This window comes from Heterodontus francisci, chromosome 48, assembly GCF_036365525.1.
Source record: "Heterodontus francisci isolate sHetFra1 chromosome 48, sHetFra1.hap1, whole genome shotgun sequence".
Taxonomy (NCBI): Eukaryota; Metazoa; Chordata; class Chondrichthyes; order Heterodontiformes; family Heterodontidae; genus Heterodontus; species Heterodontus francisci.
This window is the reverse complement of record NC_090418.1, coordinates 18,718,631-18,745,436: the sequence shown is the minus strand read 5'-3', so window position 1 is coordinate 18,745,436 and position 26,806 is coordinate 18,718,631. Positions and strand designations below refer to the sequence as shown.

Genomic DNA, 26,806 nt, shown 5'->3' with positions numbered 1-26,806 from the left:
CTCTTCTTAGCTCTCCCTTTAGATCCTTCCTGGCTAGCTTGTAACTCTCAAGCGCCCTAACTGAGCCTTCACGTCTCATCCTAACATAAGCCTTCTTCTTCCTCTTGACAAGCGCTTCAACTTCTTTAGTAAACCACGGCTCCCTCGCTCGACAACTTCCTCCCTGCCTGACAGGTACATACTTATCAAGGACACGCAGTAGCTGCTCCTTGAATAAGCTCCACATTTCGATTGTGCCCATCCCCTGCAGTTTCCTTCCCCATCCTACGCATCCTAAATCTTGCCTAATCGCATCATAATTTCCTTTCCCCCAGCTATAATTCTTGCCCTGCGGTATATACCTGTCCCTGCCCATCGCTAAGGTAAACCTAACCGAATTGTGATCACTATCACCAAAGTGCACACCTACATGTAAATCTAACACCTGGCCGGGTTCATTACCCAGTACCAAATCCAATGTGGCATCGCCCCTGGTTGGCCTGTCTACATACTGTGTCAGAAAACCCTCCTGCACACACTGGACAAAAACTGACCCATCTAAAGTACTCGAACTGTAGTATTTCCAGTCAATATTTGGAAAGTTAAAGTCCCCCATAACAACTACCCTGTTACAGTCGCTCCTGTCGAGAATCATCTTCGCTATCCTTTCCTCTACATCTCTGGAACTATTCGGAGGTCTATAGAAAACTCCCAACAGGGTTACCTCCCCTCTCCTGTTTCTAACCTCGGCCCATACTACCTCAGTAGACAAGTCCTCAAACGTCCTTTCTGCCGCCGTAAAACTCTCCTTGATTAACAATGCCACACCCCCCCCTCTTTTACCATCTTCTCTGTTCTTACTGAAACATCTAAATCCCAGAACCTGCAACATCCATTCCTGTCCCTGCTCTACCCATGTCTCCGAAATGGCCACAACATCGAGATCCCAGGTACCAACCCATGCTGCAAGCTCACCCACCTTATTCCGGATGCTCCTGGCGTTGAAGTAGACACACTTTAAACCAAGTTCTTGCTTGCCAGTGCCCTCTTGCGTCCTTGTAACCTTATCCCTGACCTCACTACTCTCAACATCCTGTACACTGGAACTACAATTTAGGTCCCATCCCCCTGCTGAATTAGTTTAAACCCCCCCGAAGAGCACTAGCAAATCTCGCCCCCCAGGATATTGGTACCCCTCTGGTTCAGGTGAAGACCATCCTGTTTGTAGAGGTCCCACCTACCCCAGAAAGAGCCCCAATTATCCAGGAAACCAAAACCCTCCCTCCTACACCATCCCTGCAGCCACGTGTTCAACTCCTCTCTCTCCCTATTCCTTGCTTCGCTATCACGTGGCACGGGCAACAACCCAGAGATAACAACTCTGTTTGTTCTCGCTCTAAGCTTCCACCCTAGCTCCCTGAATTTCTGCCTTAAATCCCCATCTCTCTTCCTACCTATGTCGTTGGTGCCTATGTGGACCACGACTTGGGGCTGCTCCCCCTCCCCCTTAAGGATCCCAAAAACACGATCCGAGACATCACGAACCGTGGCACCTGGGAGGCAACACACCAACCGTGAGTCTCTCTCGTTCCCACAGAACCTCCTATCTGTTCCCCTAACTATGGAGTCCCCAATGACTAATGCTCTGCTCCTCTTCCCCCTTCCCTTCTGAGCGACAGGGACAGACTCTGTGCCAGAGACCTGTACCCCATTGCTTACCCCTGGTAAGTCGTCCCCCCCCCAACAGTATCCAAAACAGTATACCTGTTGTTGAGGGAAACGACCACAGCGGATCCCTGCACTGCCTGCTGGTTCCCTCTCCTTCCCCTGACGGTAACCCATCATGTTTCATGATTTCTCCTTCTGTGGCTCAGTGTCAAAAATATTTTCATTGACATTGTTCTAGTTATGCACCTTGGGGTGTTTTACAATGTTAACTGTGGTATATAAATGTATGTTCTTGTTGTCAGACTGGTCAGCCTCATCAAGGATCACTGTGGAACTCTAAATGAGAAAACTCTGCAGTTGAACTTTGCCCTGATCTATGAGCTGCTGGATGAAATGCTGGTGAGTGTTTACTGGCTGGCCACCAGAGCAGCACAGCCCTCTTCAAACGTACCGCCCCCGCGTGACTCTTCATCCCTGCTAAATGCTGCAAGCAGTGTCCCTGTCACCTGGACACTGACCCATCACCTTCGTCTCTCCCTGCCAGCCAGGAATCTACACACCACCCGAGTGTTTCCCCATCACCCAGGCACTAAACCTTGATTACAGTGGCTGCTGGGCACTCATTTTCAACCTCAGTCTTCCCCCACCACCTGTGGGAAGAGAGCGCCGCAGTGGGATTAGTTTGGGATTGATACAGGGCTGTGGGGAGAGAGTGAGGCAGTGGGATTAGTTTGGGATTGATACAGGGCTGTGGGGAGAGAGCGGGACAGTGGGATTAGTTTGGGATTGATACAGGGCTATGGGGAAAGAGTGGGGAAGTGGGATTAGTTTGGGATTGATACAGGGCTATGGGGAGAGAGTGAGGCAGTGGGATTAGTTTGGGATTGATACAGGGCTATGGGGAGAGAGTGAGGCAGTGGGATTAGTTTGGGATTGATACAGGGCTATGGGGAGAGAGTGAGGCAGTGGGATTAGTTTGGGATTGATACAGGGCTATGGGGAGAGAGTGAAGCAGTGGGATTAGTTTGGGATTGATACAGGGCTATGGGGAGAGAGTGAGGCAGTGGGATTAGTTTGGGATTGATACAGGGCTATGAGGAGAGAGCGGGGCAGTGGGATTAGTTTGGGATTTTACAGGGTTATGGGGAGAGAGGGTGGTGGGATTCGAAGACTGCAGGAGGATGTAAAACAAAAACAGAATACTGTGGATGCTGGAAATCTGAAATAAAACACAAAATGCTGGAAATACTCAGCAGCTCTGGCAGCATCTGTGGAGAGAGAAAGAGTGTTAACATTTCAGGTCAATGACCTTTCATCAGAACAGCAGTATGTCGGCTGGCAGGTTGGGGCAGATATGGTTGAGTGTGGAAAACATTGGCAGAGTACTTTTTGAAAGTAGGAATAGGTAAAGGAAATACACCTCAGCTGTCGAGATATTCCGAGAGCTGAGGAATGGAGGGACCTCGATGTGTATATACACAGGGCATTGGAGCACACAGACATCTGAAAGATGAAGAATGTTAACAGCACCATGCCGTGCTCTCAATGGGAATCTCCTGCGCCAAGGGGGCTTCAACTGGCGGTCATACTGTGATGGGGTGACCTGGGGTAAGGGTGGGCAATGTGAGGTCTAGTGGGGGATTGGGTGGGGTCTGGTCCTCGGGCAGTGTTGATTGTACTTTGCCACACAGGATTATGGGTACATACAGACCACGTCGACCGACATCCTGAAGAATTTCATCCAGACACAGCCAGTCACTTCCAAACAATTCAGCCTCTTCGAGCTCAGTAACATCGGACTGGTGAGTCCCCGGGGTTCACCCCCATCCCTCTTTCACCGCCACCCCATTCCAGCCCTCCATTCCTCTCCATCCCCACTACCTCTGCACTTGCCCCACTTCCCCTCCCAACTACTGGCCTTCCCCTCCCTCCTCCGCCCAGCTATCTCCGCTCTCTTTATCCCCCCCCCCCCCCCCTCAACCCCCTACAATGTCTCTCCCCACCCACCCCACTGACCCTCCCTGCCCCGCTCCCCACTCTGCCCAGCTCTCCCCGCTCTCTTTCTCCCCCCCCCCCCCTCCCCACCCAACGCAGACCCTCCCTGCCAGCCCAATGGCCCCCATACCCCACCCCACTGGCCTTCCCGGCGTCCCACCCACTGGCCCTCGTTTTCCACCTTACCCCTTCCCCCCCCCCCCCTTACCCCCCACCTTCTATACCTATCCCCCTCCCCACTTGCCCTATTTTTTGGGAAGGGTTTTGGGGGTGGGGGAGGGTTTCAACTGAGACATTTGAAAAGTGAATATCAAGTTTGAAGAGAGAAAGGGTTTGTGTGGACGGGTTTGGGGGTTAGAATGTAAGGGGCCATGGGGGAACAGGGTTTCGGTGGACAGGGGCTGATTTATTTGAGGGTTTAGTTCCGTTGGATGTTGGGCTTTGTGGGCGGACTGGGAGGGCTTGGGGTGTGAATTTGCGAGGGCAATGTTGGAGGGCGAGCGGGTCAGCGTTTGGGGGAGTGATGGGGATGGGTTTGGGGATGTGGGTGAGGGCTTGAATTGGATGGTTTGGTGAGGGGTGGAAGGGGCTGTGTTTGGGGTTGTGTGTTTCTAACCTGTGTTTTCTTGCAGTTTGGTGCAGACACACAGCAGAATAAAGTGGCTCCCAGCAATGCTGCAAGCAGGCCTGTCCTGGCAATGCACAGTGAAGAGGTGATTATCAGGGGCAGGGACAGGACAGAGTGGGTGAGGAGAGGGTTCCTTGGGCACTGAATCTCGCTGGGACTCTCAATGGGGTCTTGGTGCCCAGGGCAGGGACCCTCTCTGGGGTCTGGGAGCCTGGGGCAGGGACCCTCTCTGGGGTCTGGGTGCCCGGGGCAGACACCCTCTCTGGGGTCTGGGTGCCCGGGGCAGACACCTTCTCTGGGGTCTGGGTGCCCGGGGCAGACACCCTCTCTGGGGTCTGGGTGCCTGGGGCAGACACCCTCTCTGGGGTCTGGGTGCCCGGGGCAGACACCCTCTCTGGGGTCTGGGTGCCCGGGGCAGACACCCTCTCTGGGGTCTGGGTGCCCGGGGCAGGGTATCTGTCTGTGGTACTGTTTCCCCCACCCCCACCGCCCCCCACTCTCTTGCCTACTTCCCCATCCCTGATATGGTGCTGTTCTGCTATTTTTAATCCATCAAAATTCTTTACTGTTACCTCAGGGGCTGAAAAGTGAAATCTTTGTGGATGTCGTTGAGCGACTGACGGTGGTGATTGGAGCCAACGTAAGAAAATTCTGTTCCATATTTAACCAGCTGGGCTGGGTGGGTGGGTGTCTGCACGGGTGTGTTTGGGAGGGATGGTGTCTGTGTGTGATGGAGGGTGTCTGTGTGTGTTGGGGGTTGTCTGTGTCTCTGTGTTGTGAAGTGGGTCTCTCTGACTGTGTCTCCGTGTTTAATGGTTTGTGCTGATCTCTCCCAATGGGTGTGTGTTCCAGGGCAGTCTGCTGAAGGCGGATGTACAGGGAGAGGTGCGGTTGAAATGCTTTCTCCCCAGCAGTACAGGTAAGGATAATACTGCACGTTTCAGTTAACTGTTCAATGACTGGATCTCAGCTGCTTGTGCGGAACTAGCCCGGGTGAATCCAGTATGTTCACACTGCTCACTGAGTTGCACTAACAGGAAACGTAAGCTTTGCAAGTCGAGAGCAACAAGCTCCTCTTCCACACCAAGAATACACACGTGTCCACCAGGCAACAGATCCTTTGCTGCTCACATTGGACTGATTAGTCATCTTCGAACGCATTGCACCTGAAACTTAACTCAGTGAATTTTAGTTGATGCCATGGTCACCTTCAGCTACCAAGGACAATCTCTGCATTTCTCATTTTGGGCAGGTTTAATATCTGATTTCTCTGCTTCCTCAGATTATGATTGAACCTTTGTTTCACCTCTTTTAGAGATCCGAATTGGATTGAACGAGGAGTTCAGTGTTGGAAAAGCTGAGATACGAGGTGAGTGATTGGGACGCTCAAGGAGGGGAGAGGGGTGGGCATGTGGGGAGACGAGTCCAGGGAAGGGGCATGTGTATGTGGGGAGGACGGGGAGGTGTGGTGTGGGTATATGGAAAAACATTGGGATGTTCTGGCCTTGCTGTGAGGTCAGTGCAGAATTGCCAGAATGATACCAGGGCTTCAGGGGTTAAGTTAAGAGGGCAGGTTGCAGAGACCTTTAGACATAGAAACATAGAAAATAGGAGCAGGAGTAGGCCATTCGGCCCATCAAGCCTGCTCCGCCATTCATTATGATCATGGCTGATCATCCAACTCAGTAACCTGTTCCTGCTTTCCCCCCCATTTCCTTTGATCCCTTTCGCCCCAAGAACTATATCTAACTCCTTCTTGAAAACATACAATGTTTTGGCGTCAACTGCTTTCTGTGGTAGCGAATTCAACGGGTTCACCACTCTCTGGGTGAAGAAATTTCTCTTCAGCTCAGTCCTGAAAGGTTTACCCTGTATCCTTAGACTATGACCCCTGGTTCTGGACTCCCCCACCATTGGGAACGTTGTTCCTGTATCTACCCTGTCAAGTCCTGTTAGAATTTTATAGGTTTCTATGAGATGAGCCCTCGCTCTTCTGAACTCCTGTGAATATAATCCTAACCAACTCAATTGGCTTAGTGGCAGGAGGCAGAAGGTGATGGTCGAGGGTTGTTTCTGCAAGTGGAAGCCTGTGACCAGTGGTGTAACACAGGGATCGGTGCTGGGACCCTTGCTGTTTGTAGTGTACATTAATGATTTAGACGTGAATATTGGAGGTATGATCAGTAAGATCACAGATGACACGAAAATTAGTGGTGTCGTAAATAGTGAGGAGGAAAGCCTTAGATTACAGGATGATATAGATGGGCTGGTAAGATGGGCGGAGCAGTGGCAAATGGAATTTAATCCTGAGAAATGTGAGGTGATGCATTTTGGGAGGACTAACAAGGCAAGGGAATATACGATGGATGGTAGGACCCCAGGAAGTACAGAAGGTAAAAGGGACCTTGGTGTACTTGTCCATAGATCACTGAAGGCAGCAGCACAGGTAGATAAGGTGGTTAAGAAGGCATATGGGATACTTGCCTTTATTAGCCGAGGCATAGAATATAAGAGCAGGGAGGTTATGATGGAGCTGTATAAAACGCTAGTTAGGCCACAGCTGGAGTACTGTGTACAGTTCTGGGCACCACACTATAGGAAGGATGTGATTGCACTGGAGAGGGTGTAGAGGAGATTCACCAGGATGTTGTCTGGGCTGGAGCATTTCAACTATGAAGAGAGACTGAAAAGGCTAGTGTTGTTTTCCTTAGAGCAGAGAAGGCTGAGGTGGGACATGACTGAGGTATACAAAATTATGAGGGGCAGATAGGTTAGATAGGAAGAAACTTTTTCCCTTAGTGGAGGGGTCAATAACTAGGGAGCATAGATTTAAGGTAAGGGGCAGGAGGTTTAGAGGGGGTTTGAGGAAAAAACATTTTCGCCCAGAGGGTGGTTGGAATCTGGAACGCACTGCCTGAAGAGGTGGTAGAGGCAGGAACCCTCACGACATTTAAGAAGTATTTAGATGAGCACTTGAAACACCATAGCATACAAGGCTACGGGCCAAGTGCTGGAAAATGGGATTAGAATAGGTAGGTGCCAGCACAGACACGATGGGCCGAAGGGCCTGTTTCTGTGCTGTATGACTCTATGGCTCTCCTCATACGTCAGTCCCCCATCCCAGGAATCAGTCTGGTAAATCTTCGCTGCACACCCTCGAGAGCAAGAACATCCTTCCTCAGATAAGGAGACCAAAACTGCACACAATATTCCAGAGCCTCACCAAGGCCCTGTATAATTGCAGCAAGACATCCCTGCTCCTGTACTTGAACCTTCTCGCTATGAAGGCCAACATACCATTTGCCTTTTTTTACCGCCTGTTGCACCTGCATGCTTACCTTCAACGACTGGTGTACGAGAACACCCAGGTCTTGTTGCATATTCTCCTCTCTCAGTTTATAGCTATTCAGATAATAATCTGCCTTCCTGTTTTTGCTACCAAAGTGGATAACCTCACATTTATCCACATGATACTGCATCTGCCATACATTTTCCCACTCACTCAACTTGTCCAAATCACCCTGAAGCCTCTCTGCATCCTCCTCACAACTCACCCTCCCACCCTGTTTTGTGTCATCTGCAAATTTGGAGATATTAGTTCCCTCATCTAAATCATAAATATATATTGTGAATAGCTGGGGTCCGAGCACTGATCCCTTCGGTACCCCACTAGTCACTGCCTGCCATTCGGAAAAAGACCTGTTTATTTCTACTCTTTGTTTCCTGTCTGCCAACCAATTTTCTATCCATTGCAATACACTACCCCCAATCCCATGTGCTTTAATTTTACATGCTAATCTCTTATGTGGGACTTTGTCGAAAGCCTTCCAAATAAACCACATCCACTGACTCCCCGTCATCAACTCTACTAATTACATCCTCGAAGAATTCTAGTAGATTTGTCAAGCACGATTTCCCTTTCGTGAATCCATGCTCTGTCTGATTCTACCTCTTTTCTCCAAGTGCTTTGCTGTAAAATCTTTGATAATGGACTCTAGAATTTTCCCCACAGCCGACGTCAGGCTGACTGGTCTATAATTCCCTGTTTTCTCTCTACATCTCTTTTTAAATAGTGGGGTTACATTAGCTACCCTCCAATCTGTAGGTACTGTTCCAGAGTCTATAGAATCTTGGAAGATGACCACTAATGCATCCATTATTTCTAGGGCCACTTCCTTAAGTACTCTGAAATGTAGACCATCAGGCCCTGGGGATTTATCGGCCTTCAATCCCATCAATTTCCCCAACACCATTTCTCTACTAATACTGATTGCTTTCAGTTCCTCTCTCTCTCTAAACCCTGTGTTCCCCAACATTTCTGGTATGATATTTGTGTCCTCCTTTGTGAAGACAGAACCAAAGTATGCATTTAGTTGGTCAGCCATTTCTTTGTTCCCCATAATAAATTCCCTTGTTTCTGATTGTAAGGGACTTACATCTGTCTAAACCAATCTTTTTCTCTTCACATACCTATAGAAACATTTACAGTCAGTTTGTATGTTCCCTGCAAGCTTACTCTCGTACTCTATTTTACCCTTCTTAATCAATCCCTTGGGCCTCCTTTGCTGAATTCTAAACTGTTGCCAATCCTCAGGTCTGTTGTTTTTCTGGCGAATTTGTATACCTCTTCCTTGGATCTAATGGTATCCCTAATTTCTCTTGTAAGCCATGGTTTGGCTACCTTTCCCATTTTACTTTTGTGCCAGACAGGAATAAACAATTATAAAAGCAAAATACTGCGGATGCTGGAAATCTGAAGTAAAAACAAGAAATGCTGGAATCACTCAGCATGTCTGGCAGCATCTGTGGAAAGAGAAGCAGAGTTAACGTTTCGGGTCAGTGACCCTTCTTCGGAACTGACAAATATAAGAAAAGTCACAGATTATAAGCAAGTGAGGTGGGGGTGGGGCAAGAGATAACAAAGGAGAAGGTGTAGATTGGACCAGGCCACATAGCTGACCAAAAGGTCACGGAGCAAAGGCAAACAATATGTTAATGGTGTGTTGAAAGACAAAGCATTAGTACAGATTAGGTGTAAATACACTGAATATCGAACAGCAGCAAGTGCAAACCTGAAAAAAACAGTGGGTAAGCAAACTGAACAAACTAAGATGAAATGAAATAAATGCAAAAAAAAGATTGTAAAAAATGTAAAAAAGAATGTAAAAAAAAAGGAAGAAAAAATAACTAAAAATGAAAGTAAAATGGGGGGCTGTCATGCTCTGAAATTAATGAACTCAATGTTCAGTCCGGCAGGCTGTAGTGTGCCTAATCGGTAGATGAGATGCTGTTCCTCGAGCTTGCGTTGATGTTCACTGGAACACTGCAGCAATCCCAGGACAGAGATGTGAGCATGGGAGCAGGGGGAGTGTTGAAATGGCAAGCAACCGGAAGCTCAGGGTCCTGCTTGCGGACTGAGCGGAGATGTTCCGCAAAGCGGTCACCCAGTCTGCGCTTGGTCTCCCCAATGTAGAGGAGACCACACTGTGAGCAGCGAATACAGTATACTACATTGAAAGAAGTACAAGTAAATCGCTGCTTCACCTGAAAGGAGTGTTTGGGGCCTGGGATAGTGAGGAGAGAGGAGGTAAATGAGCAGGTATTACACCTCCTGCGATTGCAGGGGAAGGTGCCCTGGGACGGGGACGAGGTGGTGGGGGTAATGGAGGAGTGGACCAGGGTGTCGCGGAGGGAACGATCCCTTCAGAATGCTGACAGGGGAAGGGAGGGGAACATGCGACTGGTAGTGGCATCACGCTGGAGGTGGCGAAAATGGCGGAGGATGATCCTTTGGATATGGAGGCTGGTGGGATGAAAAGTGAGGACAAGGGGAACCCTGTCACGGTTCTGGGAGGGAGGGGAAGGGGTGAGGGTAGAGGTGCGGGGAATGGGTCGGACACGGTTGAGGGCCCTGTCAACCACAGTGGGGGGAAATCCTCAGTTGAGGAAAAAGGAGGTCATATCAGAAGCACCGTCATGGAAGGTAGCATCATCAGAGCAGATGCGTCGGAGAAGGAGAAACTGGGAGAATGGAATGGAGTCCTTTCAGGAGGAGGTATGGTGTGAAGAAGTGTAGTCGAGGTAGCTGTGGGAGCCGGTGGGCTTATAATGGATATTTGTAGACAACCTATCCCCAGAGATGGAGACAGAGAAGTCGAGGAAGGGGAGGGAAGTGTCAGAGATGGACCATGTAAAGGTGAGAGAAGGGTGGAAATTGGAAGCAAAGTTGATAAAGTTTTCTAGTTCGGGGCAGGAGCAGGAAACGGCACCGATACAGTCATCAATGTACCGGAAAAAGAGTTGGGGGAGGGGGCCTGAGTAGGACTGGAACAAAGAATGCTCGACATATCCCACAAAAAGACAGGCATAAGATAGGAGTAAACAATTGTTGCAGTTCATCCATGCGCTCTTTGAATGTTTGCCATTGCCTATCCACCGTCATCCCTTTAAGGAACGTTTCCCAATCCATCATAGCCAACTCGCACCTCATATCTTCGTAGTTTCCTTTGTTAAGATTCAGGACCCTAGTCTCAGAATCAACTATGTCACTCTCCATCTTGATGAAGAATTCTATCATATTATGGTCGCTCGTGCCCAATAGATCTTGCAGCACTAGATTGTCAATTATTCCTCTCTCATTATTCAATACCCAGTCTAGGATGGCTTGTTTTCTAGTTGGTTCCTCAACGTGTTGGTCCAGAAAACCATCCAATATACATTCCATGAATTCCTCCTCTACGGTATTATGACTAATTTGATTTGCCCAATCTATATGCAGATTAAAGTCACCCATAAGAGTGCCCGGTTGAGGGCCGCCCCCGCTTCGCATACCACCCCCAGGACCCAATATTCCCTCCCCCAAAACGACCACTTTTGCTTCACCGGGGCCTGATCGATTATCCCCAGCAAAGCAACCCAAACTTACCTGCACTCCTGGCTCCATGTCCTCGGCTGGGCTGTAGTCCCAGCAGTGGCCACCACTCCCGGGGGCGCTGCTGGGACTAAGAGCTGCTAGCCCAATGATTGGCCGGCAGCTCAATAAGGTTGGACTTCCTCCCTCAAGTGGGTGGAAGTCTCGCCTCGGAACAATTAAAGCCTGGGGACCTGTAAAATGCGGGACGGATCCCCAGGCTGAGCGGATGCGGGTTCGCCACTGACTTTTACATCGGTGGCTGGCTTCCCTCCGCCCGACGTAAAATCCAGCCCATTGTCTTTTTATTTCTCTGTTCGGACAGTGGGTTAAACTAGCAATTTAGTTTGTGGTCAAATTTTTTGAATTTTAAATTTGTTAAGTTTTAAGTTGGCTTCAGGCTAACCAAGTTTTAATTTTCATTTCTGGTAAGTTAAGATAGTAATAGAGGCATGGTAGGGCATCTCAATCCTATCAGATGTACAGAAGAAATAGGAGCAGGAGTAAACCACACGGCCCCTTGAGCCTGTTCCAGTACATTCCATACGATCATGGCTGATCTGCCTCAAGTCCGTTTTCCCTGCTCCCCGTATTCCCTGATTGACCAACAATCTGTCAATTTCAGCCTTTAAATATATTCAATGATGGAGCATCCACATCAGTCTGGGGTAGAGAATTCCAAAGATTCACAACTCTTTGAGCAAAGAAATTTCCCTTCATCTCAGTCCTGAACGATCAACCCCTTCTCCTGAGACCATGCCCCCGTGTTCGAGATTCCCCAGATGGGGAAACAACATGTCAAGCTCCTTCAGAATCTTGTATGTTCCTTCTAAACTCTCGAGTGTATAGGTCCAATTTAATCAGCCACTCATCATAGGACAACGTTGTCACCTCAGGAACCAATCTAGTGAACTTTCACTGTCCCGCCTCCAAGGCAAATATATCCTTCCTTAGGTATGGAGACCAAAACTGCACACAGTACTCCAAGTGTTGTCTCACCAAAGCCATATACAGTTCTAGCTAGACTTCCTTAATCTTGTATTCCAGTCCCCTTGCAATAAAGGCCAGCATGCCATTTGCCTTCCTAATTGTTTGCTGTATCTGCATGTTAACTTTGTGTTCCTTGTTCAAGGACACACAAATCCTCTGAAAGTCAACATTGACAAGATTTTTAAACTATTCTGCTTTTCTACTCTTACTACCAAAGTGAGCAACCTCACACCTCCCCCACAGTATACTCCATCTTGTGGGAAACCTTTCTTGCCCGATTGTCTAACCTGTCTATATCTCAGGTCATCCACATGAAATGTTATTTCTGTTTCTCTCTCCACAGATGCTGCAAGACCTGCCGAGTATTTCCAGCACTTTGTTTTTCCAGCATCCGCAGTATTTTGCTTTTATATCACTTGGCAGCATCTTTGTGTCCGCCTCACAGCTTACATTCTCACATAGCTTTGTATAGTCAGCAAGTTTAGGTACATTACTCTCGTTCTCTTTTGTCTAAGTTATTGATCTAGATTGTAAATAGCTGAGGCCCCAGCACTGATCCTTGTGGAACTCCACTATTCACTGTTTGCCAACTTGAAAATGCCCCATTTATCCCTACTCTTTGCTTCCTGTCCATTAACCAATCCTCTATCCTGCTAATATATTACCCCAACCCCATGATCCCTTGCATTTTAACCTTTTTTGTGGCACCTTCTCGAATGCCTTTTAGAAATCCAAGTATACTACATCAATACATCCTCAAAAAACTCAAATAAATCTGTCAAGCATGATATCCCTTTCGTAAAACCAGTTTTACTTTGTCTGATCATATGCTTTTCTAAGTGTATTGTTGAGACTTGTTTAATAATGAATTGAAACATTTTCCCATTAAGACTTCCTTAATAGATTCCAGCATTTTCCTGATGACTGATGTCAGGCTAACTGGCCTCTAGTTTCTTTTAATATATTTGTAAAAGCACTTACAATCTGTTTTTATATTCCTGGCTAGTTTACTCTCATTCAATTTTTTCCTTTTTTTTTGATCAGCTTTTTTGATGCCCCTTTGGTTTCTAAAACGCTTCCAATCCTCAGCCTTACTACTATTCCTTGCAAAATTATAAGCCTCTTCTTTTAGTCCAATACTATCCTTAACTTTTCTAGTAAGCCGTCGATGGATCTTTCATACTGTGTTTTCGTTTGTTTAATGGGATGAATTTTTGTTGAACATTTTAAATTGTTTATATAAATGTTTCCCGCTGTTTGGCCAAATGGACTAAAATGTATAAACAAATAAACAAACAAGCTTAGCCAGCTCTCCCCTCAAATGAAGCCAATTCTTATTTAGGACTGGAGTATATCACTTTCAAACTTAATATGGAATTAAATTGTATTATGATCACTTTATCCCAGCAGATCTTTTACGATCAGATTACTAACTAACCCTGCCTCATTGCACAAATACTAGAGATAAAATACCTTTATCCCTAGTTGGTTCCACAACGTATTGTTCCAGGAAACTGTCACAAAAGCCTTCTATAAACTCATCTTCCAGACCACCTTTGCCAATTTGATTGATCCAGTCTATATGAAGATTAAAGTTCCCCCCATAATTATTACATTGCCTTTGTTACAAGCTCCAATTATTTTTTGCTCTGTCCAGCAGTATCACTACTGTTACTGGGGCTTATAAACTACTCCCAAAAGCATTTTCTGACCCTTGCTATTCTTAATCTCCACCCACACTGATTCTACTTCCTGATCCTCTGAGTTAAAATCCTTTCTCATTACTGTCCTTATGTCATCCTTTACTATCAGAGCCATGTCTCCACCTTTTCCATTTCTCTCTGTCTTTTTGAAATATTGTGTACCCTACAATATTTATTTCCCAACCTTGGTCACCTTGTAACCATGTCTCTGTAATGTCGTTTAGATCTAAACCTTTTATCTCTATTTGTGCTACTCATCTATCTTATTGTGAATGTTTCGCACATTAAGATTTCCTTTAATTTTTTTTTAACTACTATTCTTTGCATGGACCTTATTCTCTGATGCACTATTACCATTAATATCTCTGTCCTGACCTGGCCCACTCTGCTTGTCTTTATGCAAATCGCTGCACCGTTCTATTGTCTCAGCCAAACTCTTTTAGCTTTCCAAATCTTCCTTCACCTGAACCCTCCCTCCTACCTTTTAGTTTAAAGCCCTGTCCACAGCCCTAGTTATACAATTCGCCAGGACACTGATCTCAGCCCAGTTAAAGTGGTGCGCATCCCAACAGAGCAGCTCCCTCTTTCCTGTGTATTGAAACCTCTTCCTCCCACTCCTCTCTGAGCCATGCCTTTGATTCTCTAATCTGCTTGACCCTATGCTAATTGGCTCAGGTAACAATCCAGAGATTATTACCTTTAAGGTTCTGCATTTTTATTTGGACCATAACTCCTTAAACTTTCTCAGCAGAGCATCGTTCCTAATTCCATCTATGTAATTGGTTCCTATGTAGACTAGATCCTTCCCCTCCCACTCCAAGTTCGTCTCCAGCAGTGAAGAGATGTCCTTAACCCTGGCACCGGCAACACAACCTTCAGAACTCACGGGGTTGTGGCTGTAGAGAACAGTAACTATCCCCCTGACAATACTGCCCCCTATCACCACCACATTCCATTTCACTCCCCCACCCCCTCCCCACCCCACTTGAATCTCACCCTGTTCCATGGTGCTATGGTCAGTTTGCTCATCCACTCTGCAATCCTTGTTCTCATCCGCACAGCTAGCAAGTACCTCGTGCCTGTCGGTCAAACTCCAGGGCTGAGGCTCCTCCAGCACTACGCCCTGGATCCCCATACCTACCTAACTCACAGTCACACCCTCCTGTCCCTGATCATTGACCAACTCAAGTTCGACTTGACCTAAGGGGTGTGACTGCCTTCAGGAACAAAGAGTCCAGGTAACACTCCCCCCTCCCTGATGCTCCACAAAGTCTGCAGCTCGGACTCCAGCTCGGCAACTCTGAGCGTAAGTTGCTCAAGCTGCAGATATTTACTACAGATATGGTTGTCTGGGACTGCAATGTATTCTACATGTTGTAGTCATGGCACACCACCTGCCCTGCCTCGTGTGTCTGACATTTATTTATTTATTAAATTAGTAACTCGTAAACTAATCAATGTAATATCAAGTTACAGTCTTCTAGCTTGTCGGCAAAAGAAGAACACTGACCAGCTACTAGAGGTGAAACAAAAAGAATCAAAAGCAGCAAATTCCCGACTTAGTGCAAAATACTGCGGATGCTGGAAATCTGAAATAAAAACAGAAAGCACTGATGAAGGGTCACTGACCTGGAACGTTAACTCTGCTTCTGTCTCCACAGATGCTGCCAGACCTGCCGAGTATTTCCAGCACTTTCTGTTTTTATTTCAAAAGGACATAGACAGATGGTGGAATACGTGGATAAGTGACAGAGAAGTGTGAAGTGATTCATTTTGTTAGAACGTGCAGAGACAATATAAAATTAGGGGCAGCACAGTGGTTAGCACAGCAGTCTCACAGCTCCAGCGACCCGGGTTCAATTCTGGGTACTGTCTGTGTGGAGTTTGCAAGTTCTCCCTGTGTCTGCGTGGGTTTTCTCCGGGTGCTCCGGTTTCCTCCCACAGCCAAAAGACTTGCAGGTTGATAGGTAAATTGGCCGTTATAAATTGCCCCTAGTATAGGTAGGTGGTAGGGGAATATAGGAAGAAGTGGGGATGAGGTAGGAATATGGGATTAATGTAGGATTAGTATAAATGGGTGGTTAATGGTCGGCACAGACTCGGTGGGCCAAAGGGCCTGTTTCAGTGTTGTATATCTAAAAAAAAAATAAATAAAGGGTACAATTCTAAAGGGGGTGCAGAAGCAGAGGGACCTGGGTGTGTAAGTGCATAAATCATTGAAGCTGGCAGGACAGGTTGAGAGCGCGGTCAATCGAGCATACAACAGTCTAGGCTTATATAATAGGGGAACAAAGTACAAAAGCAAGGAAGTTATGTTAAACTTGTATAGAACACTGGTTCGGCCTCAACTGGAGTATTGTATCCAGTTCTAGGTGCCACACTTTAGGAAACATGTGAGGCGTTAGAAAGAGTGCAGAAAAGGTTCACGAAAATGTTTCCCGGGATGAGGAACTTCAGTTACCTACTTAGATTGGAGAGGAGAAGGTTGAGGGGAGATTTGATGGAGGTTTTCAAAATCATGAGGGGTCTGAACAGAGTAGATGGAAGAAATTGGCGGAAGGATCAAGAACGAGAGGGCAGAGATTTACGGTAATTGGAAAAGAATCAATGGCAACATGAAAATCTTTTTCACACAGCGAGTGGTTACGATCTGGAATGCACTGTCTGAGAGTGCGGTGAAGGCAGGTTCAGTCGAGGCATTCAGGAGGGAATTGGATTGTTAACTGAAAAGGAAGAATGTGCATTGCTACAGGGGAGAAGGTGGGGGAATGGTACTGGTAAATTGCTCTTTGAGAGCCAGCACAGACATGATGGGCCAAGTGACCGCCTGTGCTGTAACAATTCTATGATTCTTATGTCAGATGCCAAGAGCTGAATGCTGCAGAAAGCTGAGAGAAGTATAGAAAGTGCAGGGGTGAAAGAAAAAAAATTAGGGAAGCAAAGAGAAGGCATGAAAAATATTGGCAAGTAAAAGCAAGGAAAACACAAATATGTTTGATGTTAAGTGCAAGAGGATAACTGAGGGAAGAGTAGGGCTGATTGTGTTTGGAGATACAAGACATGGACATGGTTCAGTATCAATCATCATTTAGAAAGGCACTGATTAATCTAGGACAAGCATGGATTTAAGGAAAAGTCATGTCTGACTAACTTAATTGAATCTTTTGAGATAACAAGGGAGGTTGATGGGGGCAGTGCATTTGATGTGGTCTGCCTGCAAGACCTTTGACACATCCCCGCATGGCAGACTGGTAGGGAGGTGGCGAGGGATTGATCGGAGTGGGGTGGTGGTGGTGTTCTGGGATTGGGCATGTGTTCATGGTCTTCCGGGATTAGGATGGGGGATGTCAGTGGTTTTCCCGGATTGGGATGGGGTTGTTGGTAGTGTTCCCAGATTGGGAAGGGGGTTGGAGGTGGTCCCGGGTATCGGGATGGGGTATTGGCGGTGATCCGGGATTGGGATGAGGGGTTGTTGGCAGTTTTCCGGGATCGGAATGGGGTAGTTAGCTGTTTTCCAGTATCGGGATGGGGGTGTTGGTGGTGGTCCCGGATCGGGATGTGGCTGGAATCGCTGCCTCTTAGTGCAGCCTCTGCTGTTGCAGGATACGCCGCTGCGGTGAAGGTCGATGAGTGCAGCTTCCATCAGTCGGTCAAACTGGACGAGTTTGAAAGCAACCGGATCCTCCGAGTCATCCCTCCCCAGGGAGAGGTAAACCAGCTACCCACCCCCCCTCGGTCTTGCACAGTCCCCCCCGCATCACCCCTCCCCTCCTCCGCCATCTCCACATCACCCTCCCCTCCCCCCCCACCATCTCCGCTTCACCCCTCCCTCCCCGTCTCCAAATTATCCCTCGCCCCCGTCCATCCCATCCTGCACCCACCTGGACCACACACTCTGACTCTTGGTCTTTTCTCTCTAGCTAACCCTGATGCAGTATCAGCTGTCTGATGATCTTCCAGCCTCTCTGCCATTCCGACTCTTCCCCACTGTGGACAAGGACACCGACAGCAGGTAAGAAAAATTCAGCCATTGGAAACACCTCACCCCACACACCGGGGTATGACACAGCGTTTGGGTTGGGGTATTGGAGGGTGTCGTGGGGTGCAATTGTCGGAATGTGTGCGTTGATATGGACCCTGTTATTGGCCGGGGATGTGAGGAGCTTGTCAGAGACGCTGGAGATCAAAGCTCTCTGTCTCTCACTCACTGTCTCTCTGTCGCAGTCTCTCTCTCTCTGTCGCTCCCCCTCTGTGTCTCGCTCCCCCTCTCTGTGTCTCGCTCCCCCTCTCTGTGTCTCGCTCCCCCTCTCTGTGTCTCGCTCCCCCTCTCTGTGTCTCGCTCCCCCTCTCTGTGTTTCGCTGCGTCTCGCTGCCCCTCTCTGCGTCTCGCTGCCCCTCTCTACCCGTCTCTCTGCCCCTCTCGCTCCCTCTCTCTCTGCCCCTCTCGCTCCCTCCCTCTCTCTGCCCCTCTCGCTCCCTCCCTCTCTTGCCCCTCTCGCTCCCTCCCTCCCTCCCTCTCTTGCCCCTCTCGCTCCCTCCCTCTCTTGCCCCTCTCGCTCCCTCCCTCTCTCTGCCCCTCTCGCTTCCTCCCTCTCTTGCCCCTCTCGCTCCCTCCCTCTCTCTGCCCCTCTCGCTCCCTCCCTCTCTCTGCCCCTCTCGCTCCCTCCCTCTCTCTGCCCCTCTCGCTCCCTCCCTCTCTTGCCCCTCTCGCTCCCTCACAAGAACCAGGAGCAGCAATAGACCATAGGGCCCATTGAGCCTGCTCCGCCATTCACTATGATCGTGGCTGATCTAGGCTGCAGTTCTGCTTTGCTGCCCGCGCCCCTTTTCCCTTGATTCCCTGTGAGACCAAAGAACTATCTATCCCAGCCTTAAGTTATTCAACAATGGAGCATCCACAAACCACCTGAGGTAGAGAATTCCAAAGATTCAGAATCCTTTGAGTGAAGTAATTTCTCCTCATCTCAGTCCTGAATGATTGACCCCTTATCCTGAGACTGCGTCCCCGTGTTCTAGATTCCCCGACCAGTGGGAACAATCTCTCAGCTTCTACCCTATCAAGCCCTTTCAGAATCTTATATGTCTCAATTAGATCGCCTCTCATTCTTCTAAACTCCAAAGAATATAGGCCCAATTTACTCAGCCTCTCATCACAGGACAAATCCCCCATTCCAGGGACCAATTTAGTAAATCTACGTGCACCACCTCCAGTGCAAGTATATCCTTTCTTAAATGTGGAGGCCAAAACTGCACACAGTATTCCAGGTGCGGTCTCACCAAAGCCCTGTACAATTTTACTAAGGCTTCTTTATTCCTGTACTCCAATCCCCTTGCAATAAAGGCCAACATGCCATTTACCTTCCTAATAGCCTGCTGCACCTGCATGTTAACTTTGTGTGTTCCTTGTACGAGTAATCCCCAAGTCTCTCTGAACATCAACACTTACCAGTTTCACACCTTTTAAAAAATATTCTGCTTTTCTATTTTTACGACCAAAGTGAACAACTTCGCACTTCTCTACGTTATACTCCATTTGCCACTCACCTAACCTGTTCTCTTTGCAGCTTCTCTACATCCTCCCCGCAGCTCTCTGTGTGTGTCTCTCTCTCTGTGGTGTGTTTAAAACCTCTCATTAATGAATTATTGTCAGCGATGCTTGGTTCTGCTCACTGTGCTGGGCTGCCACTTCCCACTCTCGTTCACTTTTTCCTCTCTCTCTCCTACAGCCGCATGCTGGTGTATCTCAAGCTCAGATGTGATTTGCCTCCCAAGGGGTGAGTAGGTGATCTCAGACAGGGCTTTGGAGAGCCATACAAGTTGTCAGCACTGGCGCGTGTTATGTGGTCAATCCATCCATCCCTGAGACACAGCTAAGATTTGCCCTGTTTGTGTGTGTCACTAATTGTCATTTCTTTCGATTATAGTCAGGCTTTGAACGTCACTGTGCATCTGCCTGTGCCCAAAGGGACTGCAAGGTTAGCAGATATGTCTTAACACAGTTAACTGCCTTTGATTAATTGTGGCTCTTTTTGTTTTTTATTCGTTCATGGGATGTGGGCATCGCTGGCCAGGCCAGCATTTGTTGCCGAGATTGTAGTGGTGAGCCGCCTTCGTGAACCGCTGCAGTCCATATGGTGCAGGGCACCCACAGTGCTGTTAGGGAGGGAGTTCCAGGATTTTGACCCAGCGACAGTGAAGAAAAGATACCGAGCGGGCCATCAGAGCAGCCTCTGAATTACCCGTCCAGTAAAACAACACTGGTGAAATCAGTGGGGAGCACTCTCGCCTCTGGGTCACAAAGTCCTGGGTTCAACTTCCCCTGTAAAATCCAGGCTGACCCTCCCAGTGCAATATCGAGGGATTGCTGGACAGGAGGAGGGGCCGCAGTGAGGGTGCGTTGCACGGTGGGAGGGGCCATACCAAAACCATGCCATCTTTCAGATGCGATGTTGAGGCAATTCCCGGTCTGCTCTCTCCGGTGAACATAAAACATCCCACAGTATAATTTCCGAGAGCAGGATAGTTCTCTTGGTGTCCTGGCCAGCAATTCTCACTCAAACATCATTAGAATAGATTATAGAATCATTTACAGCACAGACGGAGGCCATTCGGCCTGTCGAGTCCATACTGGCTCTCCACAGAGCAATCCAGTCAGTCCCACTCCCCCACTCAATCTCTGCAGCCCTGCAAGTCTATTTCTCTCAGGTGGCCATCCAACTTCCTCTTAAAATCATTGATCGTCTCTGTTTCCACCTCCCCCGTGGGCAGTGAGTTCCAGGTCATTACCACTCGCTGCGTAAAAAACTTCTTCCTCACATTTCCCCTGCATCTTTTCCCCAAAACTTTCAATCTGTGTCCCTTAGTCCTGTGCCATTAGTTAATGGGAACAGTTTTTCCTTGTCTAACTGATCTAAGCCTGTCATCATCTTGTACACTTCTGTTAAATCTCTGGTCATTATCACAGTCGTGATGGAGCTACACAAATTGGCTCCAACATCGCACTGTGACAAGACCTCATCGGCTGAAAGGGACTTTGCGACGTCTTGAGCTCATGAAGGTCCGACAGAAATGCGAGGCTTCCTCGGTCCGGTTTGGGACAGGGTCCGATTCCCCAGAACATCGTCCGGTTTGGGACAGGATCTGGTTCCGGAATGGGGTCAACATCACAAGAAACAGATTATGCGGTCATTATGACTTTGGTGTTTGTGGGAGCTTGCTGTGCCCGTATTGGCTGCTGCGTTTCCTGTATTACAACAGTGATGACACTTCATTGGGTGTAAAGCACTTTGTGACGTCCAGTGGTTGCAAACAGTGCGATATAAACTTTCTTTTTAGGGCTGAAACAATGATGTGTATTTGTGCTGAGTCAATAACAGTGGGATATTTCTGCAGCCTCTCGCAGGAGCTGAGCAGTCCCGATCAGTGTGCGGAGCTGGACTCCGGCACCCGGTCTGTGCACTGGGTGATTCCACGTTTCCCCGGAGGCTCTCAGCTTTCTGCTTTGTTCAAGGTGAGTGTGGTCGCAGTCTGTGGGGTGACGGTTGGTCTGAGGATGGTATCGGGGGGTGGGCTGGGAGGGTTTTGGGTGAGATTGGGGGGAGTGTGGTTGTGAGTTGGGAGGAGTGCAGGGCTTTGGGCTGGGTGGGGCAGACTTGAGTGGGGGGGGGGCAAGGGATGCGATGGGGCAGAGTGGAGTTAGATGAGGGCAGAGGGGTGGGGGAGAGTGAGTGGGGTGGTGCAGAGTGCAGTGAGATGGGTGGGATGGCGCAGAGTGGAGTCAGGGGGCTAGGTGAGGAGTGAGCTGGGAGACGACAGGATATTTTTAGCAAAAGGCTGCAAAGTTAGAGTAACCATAGGCCATTTTATAGGGAAATATGTCAAATCGCAATGTCATGGATAGGTTAGTTAAAGTCTGAAATATCAGAGCTGACATAAATAGGGAAAGAGGTTAACAGAGGCCTGTTTGAGTCACAGTGAAGGATGCTACAATAAATCAGTAAAAGAGAATTGTTAACTGAGGTGCAGTGGCAAGTAACTGGTAAGTTATTCCACTTATTACATGAGCAATAGTTAGTTTGTAAAGCTAAGTAATGGCAGGGCAGCTCGGCCAAGCGGAATGTGCCTCCTGTGTCATGTGGGAAGTTGTGGATGCACCATGTGTCCTTGACAAACACAACTGCAGGAAGTGTCACCGGCCTCAGAAGCTTGAACTCCGGGTTTCGGAACTCGAGTGGCGGCTGGAGTCATTGTGGCGCGTCCGCGAGGCAGGGAACTACGTGGATAGAACGTTTCAGGAGGTGGTCACTCTGGAGCTTAAGAGAGCACAGACAGACAAGAAGGTCAGGGCAGGTAGTGCAGGAGTCGCCGGAGAGCATCCCGCTTTCTAACCGGTATTGAGTTCTGAGTACCGATGGGAGAGAGGGTTCCTCTGGAGAGTGCGGTGAGAGTCATGACCAGAGGACCATGGGTGGCTCAGCTGTACAGGGAGGGAGAAGAAAGGACGAGAGAGCAATAGTGATAGAGGATTCTATAGTTAGGGGAACAGATAGGCATTTCTGTGGTTGCAGACGTGATTCCAGGATGGTATTTTGCCTCCCTGGTGCAAGGGTCATGGATATCACCCAGCGGCTACAGAGCATTCTGGAGGGTGAGGATGCACAGCCAGAGGTCGTGGTCCACATTGGTACCAATGATATAGGAAGAAAGAGGGATGAGGTCCTGCAGGCTAAGTTTAGGGAGTTAGGAACGAGATTAAAGGTAATAATCTCCAGATTACTCCCAAGGCCACATGCTAGTGAGTATAGAAATAGTCCCGGAGGACTGGAGAATTGCTAATGTTGTCCCCTTGTTTAAGAAGGGTAGCAGGGATAATCCAGGTAATTATAGACCGGTGAGCCTGACGTCAGTGGTAGGGAAGCTGCTGGAGAAGATAATGAGGGATAGGATCTATTCCCATTTGGAAGAAAATGGGCTTATCAGTGATAGGCAACATGGTTTTGTGCAGGGAAGGTCATGTCTTACCAACTTAATAGAATTCTTTGAGGAAGTGACGAAGTTGATTGATGAGGGAAGGGCTGTCGATGTCATATACATGGATTTCAGTAAGGCGTTTGATAAGGTTCCCCATGGCAGGCTGATGGAGAAAGTGAAGGCGCATGGGATCCAAGGTGTACTAGCTAGATGGATAAAGAACTGGCTGGGCAACAGGAGACAGAGAGTAGCAGTGGAAGGGAGTTTCTCAAAATGGAGACGTGTGACCAGTGGTGTTCCACAGGGATCCGTGCTGGGACCACTGTTGTTTGTGATATACATTAATGATTTTGGAGGAAAGTATATGTGGACTGATTAGCAAGTTTGCAGACGACACTAAGATTGGTGGAGTAGCAGATAGTGAAGGGGACTGTCAGAGAATACAGCAGAATATAGATAGATTGGAGAGTTGGGCAGAGAAATGGCAGATGGAGTTCAATCAGGGCAAATGCGAGGTGATGCATTTTGGAAGATCCAATTCAAGAGTGAACTATACAGTAAATGGAAAAGTCCTGGGGAAAATTGATGTCCAGAGAGATTTGGGTGTTCAGGTCCACTATTCCCTGAAGGTGGCAACGCAGGTCAATAGAGTGGTCAAGAAGGCATACGGCATGCTTTCCTTCATCGGACGGGGTATTGAGTACAAGAGTTGGCAGGTCATGTTACAGTTGTATAGGACTTTGGTTCGGCCACATTTGGAATACTGCGTGCAGTTCTGGTCGCCACATTACCAAAAGGATGTGGATGCTTTGGAGAGGGTGCAGAGGAGGTTCACCAGGATGTTGCCTGGCATGGAGGGCGCTAGCTATGAAGAGAGGTTGAGTAGATTAGGATTATTTTCATTAGAAAGACGGAGGTTGAGGGGGGACCTGATTGAGGTGTACAAAATCATGAGAGGTATAGACAGGGTGGATAGCAAGAGGCTTTTTCCCAGAGTGGGGGATTCAATTACTAGAGGACACGAGTTCAAAGTGAAAGGGGAAAAGTTTAGGGGGGATATGCGTGGAAAGTTCTTTACGCAGAGGGTGGTGGGTGCCTGGAACGCGTTGCCAGCGGAGGTGGTAGATGCGGGCACGATGGCGTCTTTTAAGATGTATCTAGACAGATACTTGAACGGGCAGGAAGAAAAGAGATACAGACCCTTAGAAAATAGGCGACATGTTTAGATAGAGGATCTGGATCGGCGCAGGCTTGGAGGGCCGAAGGGCCTGTTCCTGTGCTGTAATTTTCTTCGTTCTTTGTTTGAAAATACACCAGATGAATGTGTGGCTCGAGAGATGGTGCAGGAGGGAGGGCTTCAGATTTCTGGGGCATTGGGACCGGTTCTGGGGAAGATGTGACCTGTACAAGCCGGATGGTCTGCACCTGAACAGGACTGGGACAAATATCCTTGCAGGAAGGTTTGCTAGTGCTGTTGGGGATGGGAACCTGAGCACAGTCTTAGATAGGACAATTTCAGAGCAGGGAACAGGAGGCAGAAAATTCGCGAGTGACTCTGAAAGACAGAAGAAGCAGAGATTAAAAAGTGTGCAGCAAAGGAATTTGGCAATGTTAAAGGGTGTTTATTTAAATACAATGAGTATAGTAAATAAAGCTGAGGGCACAGATGGCAACATGATATTGTTGCTATTAATGGCTTAAAGAGGAGCAGGAACGGCAGCTCAACATCCCTGAATATAGAGTTTTCAGGTGGGATAGAGAGGGAGATGAAAAAGGAGGGGGTGTAGCATTATTGGTTAAGGAATCAATAACAGCTTTGAGGAGGGATCATCAAATGAGGCCATAAGGGTGGAGCTCAGAAATAAAAAAGGGGCAGCCACACTACTAGGAGTGTATTATAGACCCCTAAATAGTGAGAGGGATGTAGAACAAATATGTAGGCAAATTTCTGAGTGCAAAAACTATCGGGCAACAAAAGTTGGGGATTTCTACTACCCCAATATCAACTGGGATACAAACAGTGTGAAGGGCACAGAGGGGACAAAATTCTTGAACTACGTTCAAGAGAACCTTTTTAGCCAGCACATAAGCCCAATGAGAGAGTGCAATTCTAGATTTAGTCTACAGTAATGAAGCTAGGCAAGTGGAGGAAGTAACAGTGGGTGACCATTTAGGAGATAGTGACCATAATACGGTAAGTTTTAGAATAATCATGGAAAAGGACAAAGATAAAACAGGAGTAAAAGTTCTAAATTGGGGGAAGGCAAATTTTAAGAAACTGAGAGGTGATCTGGCGAAAGTGGACTGGATACAGCTACTTGAAGGAAAATCAGTGGCGAGACAGTGTAGGCATGTCCCCACAAAGATAAAAGGTGGTACTGCCAAATCTAGAGCCTCCTGGTTATCTGGAAGCTTACAGAGTAAGTTAAAGCAGAAAAAGAAAGCTTATGTAGATCACAAAAAACTTAATACCTTAGAAAGCCGAGAGGAGTAAAAAATGAAAATTAGAAAAGCAAAGAGAGGACATGAAAAATTATTGGCAGGTAAAATCAAGGAAAACTCAAAGATGTTTTATCAGTACATTAAGAGCAAGAGGATAACTGAGGAAAGGGTAGGGCCTGTCAGAGATGTGCAAGGGAACTTATGCGTGGATACAGAAGATGTGGGCAGGGTTCTTAATGAGTTTTTTGTCTCTGTCTTCACAAAGGAGAGGGTTGATGTAGACATTGTAGTTAAAGAGGAGGAGTCTGACCTCAGTGGTAGGTAAATTATTAGAAACAATTCTGAGGGACAGGATAAATTGCCACTTAGAAAGGCAGGGATTAATCAGGGATAGTCAGCATGGATTTGTTATGGGAAGGTCATGTCTTACTAACTTAATTGAGTTTTTTGAGGAAGTGACAAGAAGGATTGATGAGGGTAGTGCAGTGGATGTGGTCTACATGGATTTTGGTAAAGCGTTTGACAAGGTCCCACATGGCAGACTGTTAAGTAAAATAAAAGCAGATGGGATACAGGGGAATGTGGCAGGTTGGATCCAGAATTGGTTCAGGGCCAGGAAACCAGGGGTAGTATGCGATGGATGTTTTTGTGAATGGAAGGGCTCAGTGTTGGGTCCCTTGCTCTTTGTGGTATATACGGCTGCGTTTGCTACCAACGCTACCACTAGGTGGTGCTGCAGTGGCACATGCACAAATGCAGCATGTGCCACTAAAACGTCAGTCTGCGACTTCAGGCAGCTGCCAGGACTAAAGATGGCGCTGCTCCAATAATCACACGAAGGCAACCTAACCTAAACACATGGCAGCACACAATGGCTGGAGGGAGAGAGAGCGAGCGAGCAAGCGGGACCTGGGTGGTGAATGGGGGGGGAATGGGGAAAGTGGGGGGGGGCAGCGGGACGGAGTGGACCGGAGAGAGCAGCGAGGGGTGGGGTGGGGGGAGCGGAGCTTGACACATGGGTGAATACCCATTGGCGTTGCATTGCTCTACGCGTAAAGCGCATGCGCAGAGGCCGACCAGACGCGTTGCCTGCGTGATGATGTCATCCGCGCTTGCACTAACCAGTCCTGGCAAGTCGGAATGCAGCGCTCGTGCAGAGAGCAGGAGCCCATCTGCGCATATGCGCACCTTGGTGCAGCCTGATGACATCAGTGGCCAGCTGTGTTGTCAGGAATCACTTTGATATATTGATGATTTGGATTTAAATGTGGGAGGCACGATTGGGAAATTTGCTGATGACACAAAAATTGGCCGCGTAGTTGATGAGGAATAGGATAGCTGTCGACTCCTGAAAGATGTCAATGGTTTGGTTGAGTGGGTGGAAAAGTGGCAAATGGAATTCAATCCAGAGAAGTGTGAGGTAATGCGTTGGGGGGGGGGTGCAAATAAAGCGAGGGAATACACAATAAACGGGAGGATATTGAGAGGGGTAGAAGAAGTGAGACACCTTGGAGTGCATGT

General features: G+C 48.0%; 1 protein-coding gene across 2 annotated transcripts in view; it reads left to right on the top strand.

Moving 5' to 3' along the window:
- ap4m1 (adaptor related protein complex 4 subunit mu 1) overlaps nt 1-26,806 on the top strand; it is a 47,305-nt gene that overhangs the window by 15,366 nt on the left and 5,133 nt on the right. For both annotated transcript variants that reach the window (XM_068024038.1, XM_068024037.1), the window contains 11 exons: nt 1,950-2,046; nt 3,339-3,449; nt 4,275-4,355; nt 4,848-4,910; nt 5,123-5,189; nt 5,586-5,639; nt 17,476-17,582; nt 17,794-17,885; nt 19,600-19,647; nt 19,798-19,848; nt 21,266-21,383. In XM_068024038.1, coding sequence (XP_067880139.1) covers nt 1,950-2,046; nt 3,339-3,449; nt 4,275-4,355; nt 4,848-4,910; nt 5,123-5,189; nt 5,586-5,639; nt 17,476-17,582; nt 17,794-17,885; nt 19,600-19,647; nt 19,798-19,848; nt 21,266-21,383 — 889 coding nt within the window. The remainder of the gene's footprint in view (nt 1-1,949; nt 2,047-3,338; nt 3,450-4,274; nt 4,356-4,847; nt 4,911-5,122; nt 5,190-5,585; nt 5,640-17,475; nt 17,583-17,793; nt 17,886-19,599; nt 19,648-19,797; nt 19,849-21,265; nt 21,384-26,806) is intronic.